Source organism: Lipotes vexillifer, unplaced genomic scaffold (genome assembly GCF_000442215.2).
Source record: "Lipotes vexillifer unplaced genomic scaffold, Lipotes_vexillifer_v1.1 scaffold1545, whole genome shotgun sequence".
Lineage (NCBI taxonomy): Eukaryota > Metazoa > Chordata > Mammalia > Artiodactyla > Lipotidae > Lipotes > Lipotes vexillifer.
Genome location: NW_006789763.1, coordinates 504,537 through 506,450, shown reverse-complemented (window position 1 = coordinate 506,450; position 1,914 = coordinate 504,537). Strand labels below are relative to the sequence as shown.

The following is a 1,914-nucleotide window of genomic DNA, read 5'->3' as shown; positions in this document are numbered from 1 at the left end:
GGGGGCGGGGGGTGGCACGAGACAGGCACCTGCGGCTTTCTGCGGCTGCCCGATGGCCACACTGATCCCAGCAACGTTCATGGGCAGCGTCGTGACGCCCGGCGAGGAGACCACGGCTGCGGGCACCGACACCACCGGGGGCTTCGCCAGCGCCACCTGGGCCGGCTGGGGCGCCGGGGCCTGCATCTGCCCTTGAGCCTGCAGCTGTGAAGTGGGGACCCGGGTCTAGACAGTGAAAACAATGGGAGAGTCCAGAGACATTCAGCATGCCACACGTCTGCAGACATTTCCCCACCAGCGGTCAGGTGGTGAGAAACTGACACATTCGCAAAGGTGCCGTGTGGCGGTCAGCTAATGGAAAACAGCTCACTGTGGGCTGCCTACGTGCCCTGACCATCACCAGCGGACACAGGGAGCGGGGCTCGGCAGCCCCCGGACGCCCAGGCGCACTGCTGCTCAGATGCGCTCCTGTCCCACAGCGAGCGTCTCTGCCTCCTGCATCTCAGAGCCGGACAGCACCCCACTCCTGCCACACTTCCTACGCTCGTCTCCTATCCCTCAGCGGCCACGGAAGATCAGCCCGAAATTACGACCTCAGCCTCCCACCAAGGGCCACCCTCGGTCTCCACCTCCTGCGACTTGCTTATCACTCAGCTACCAAGCACTTTTTTCCTTAAGTTGTATTTTTTAAAAGGAAAATGGAAATAGATCCGTTTTTATACAAACAAAAACTCAGACTACCTAAGAAAATACAAGGAAGTAAAAATCAGCCGTCACCCTAAGGTGCCCACGTGAATGTGGAAGTGACACCCGGCCCACCAGGCCTTGTGCTCGTCTGTGCGGCTCTTGCCAGGAAAGCGTGTAAAGCGGGACGAATTCTAGGCATTTGTAACCTGGCTATCCTCCGCCTACAACAACCCTTTTCCAAAGCTGCGCACGATTCCACTGTGCGCATATGCCGTCCAGTCTAGTCAACTCCCCGGTAACGGAGATTCAGGTCCCCCTAATACTCCTGCTGCAAGTCTGTACGTTTACTACTTTGTACGGCTTCTACCACTTCTTTAGGACATAGCAGAAATAGGGTCACTGGGTAAAGTAACGGGCACGTTTCTTAGCTCAACTGACTACCACCCCCTCCGGGGGGCCGGCTCCTGCTGGCAAGCCCTCCGCCCAAGGCCTGGGCTGCCTGAGGCGGGCCGTCGTGCGCGATTACCACTCGGCCCGTTTGCACTGGCATTTTCTTGTGAACACAGGTAACACCAAGCTTGCTTTCACACAGTTTTTATCCACTTCTATCCCCTCTCTTACAGACTTAGAAGTGGAGTGAAGCACACGGGAAGCAGAGCCTGGGCCCCCAAAGCCCCAGATCACAGCTGTGTTGTGGGTGACAAGCTGTAAGATCTGGGTAAGTTCCTGAAGATGTGTGCCTTGGTTTCTGCACCTGCAAAATGGAGCTAGCATCACAGCATCCACTCCTGCCTCAGCACCAATCAGGTGACAGGCAGAGAGCCTACGGCAGCACCTGACCCAGAGCAGGATCCCTAATGCTAGCCGTCGCCAGTGCCAGAAAGGGAGCCGCCCGCACTGGGCACCGGTCTGCCTGATGTGACAGCATCTGGGCTCCAGGACACCCCCTCGACACGTGCCGAATGTAGCAGGCGTTCCCAGACACCCCCTTCACCACACCATCGTCCCCTCTTTCAAGAAACTTCGATGCCTCTCCGGGCCTGCAGAGCACCGCGACCCCCGAGCCTGGCTCTGGGGCCTCGCTCGCCCCTCCACCTCCCCTCTGCTCTGACCACACGGGCCTCGTGCCTGGCCTCTGCCCCAGCAGCACCGGGACACCTTCCAGGGGCCACATCTCGCCCTCCCGTTGCCCCCCGCCACGTAAAGCCTGCTCTCTCTCCGTGGTCG

General features: G+C 59.2%; 1 protein-coding gene across 1 annotated transcript in view; it reads right to left on the bottom strand.

Moving 5' to 3' along the window:
• Positions 1–1,914, bottom strand: part of EP400 (E1A binding protein p400) — a 92,052-nt gene that overhangs the window by 8,813 nt on the left and 81,325 nt on the right. The window contains exon 48 of the mRNA XM_007462795.1: positions 30–225. Coding sequence (XP_007462857.1) covers positions 30–225 — 196 coding nt within the window. The remainder of the gene's footprint in view (positions 1–29; positions 226–1,914) is intronic.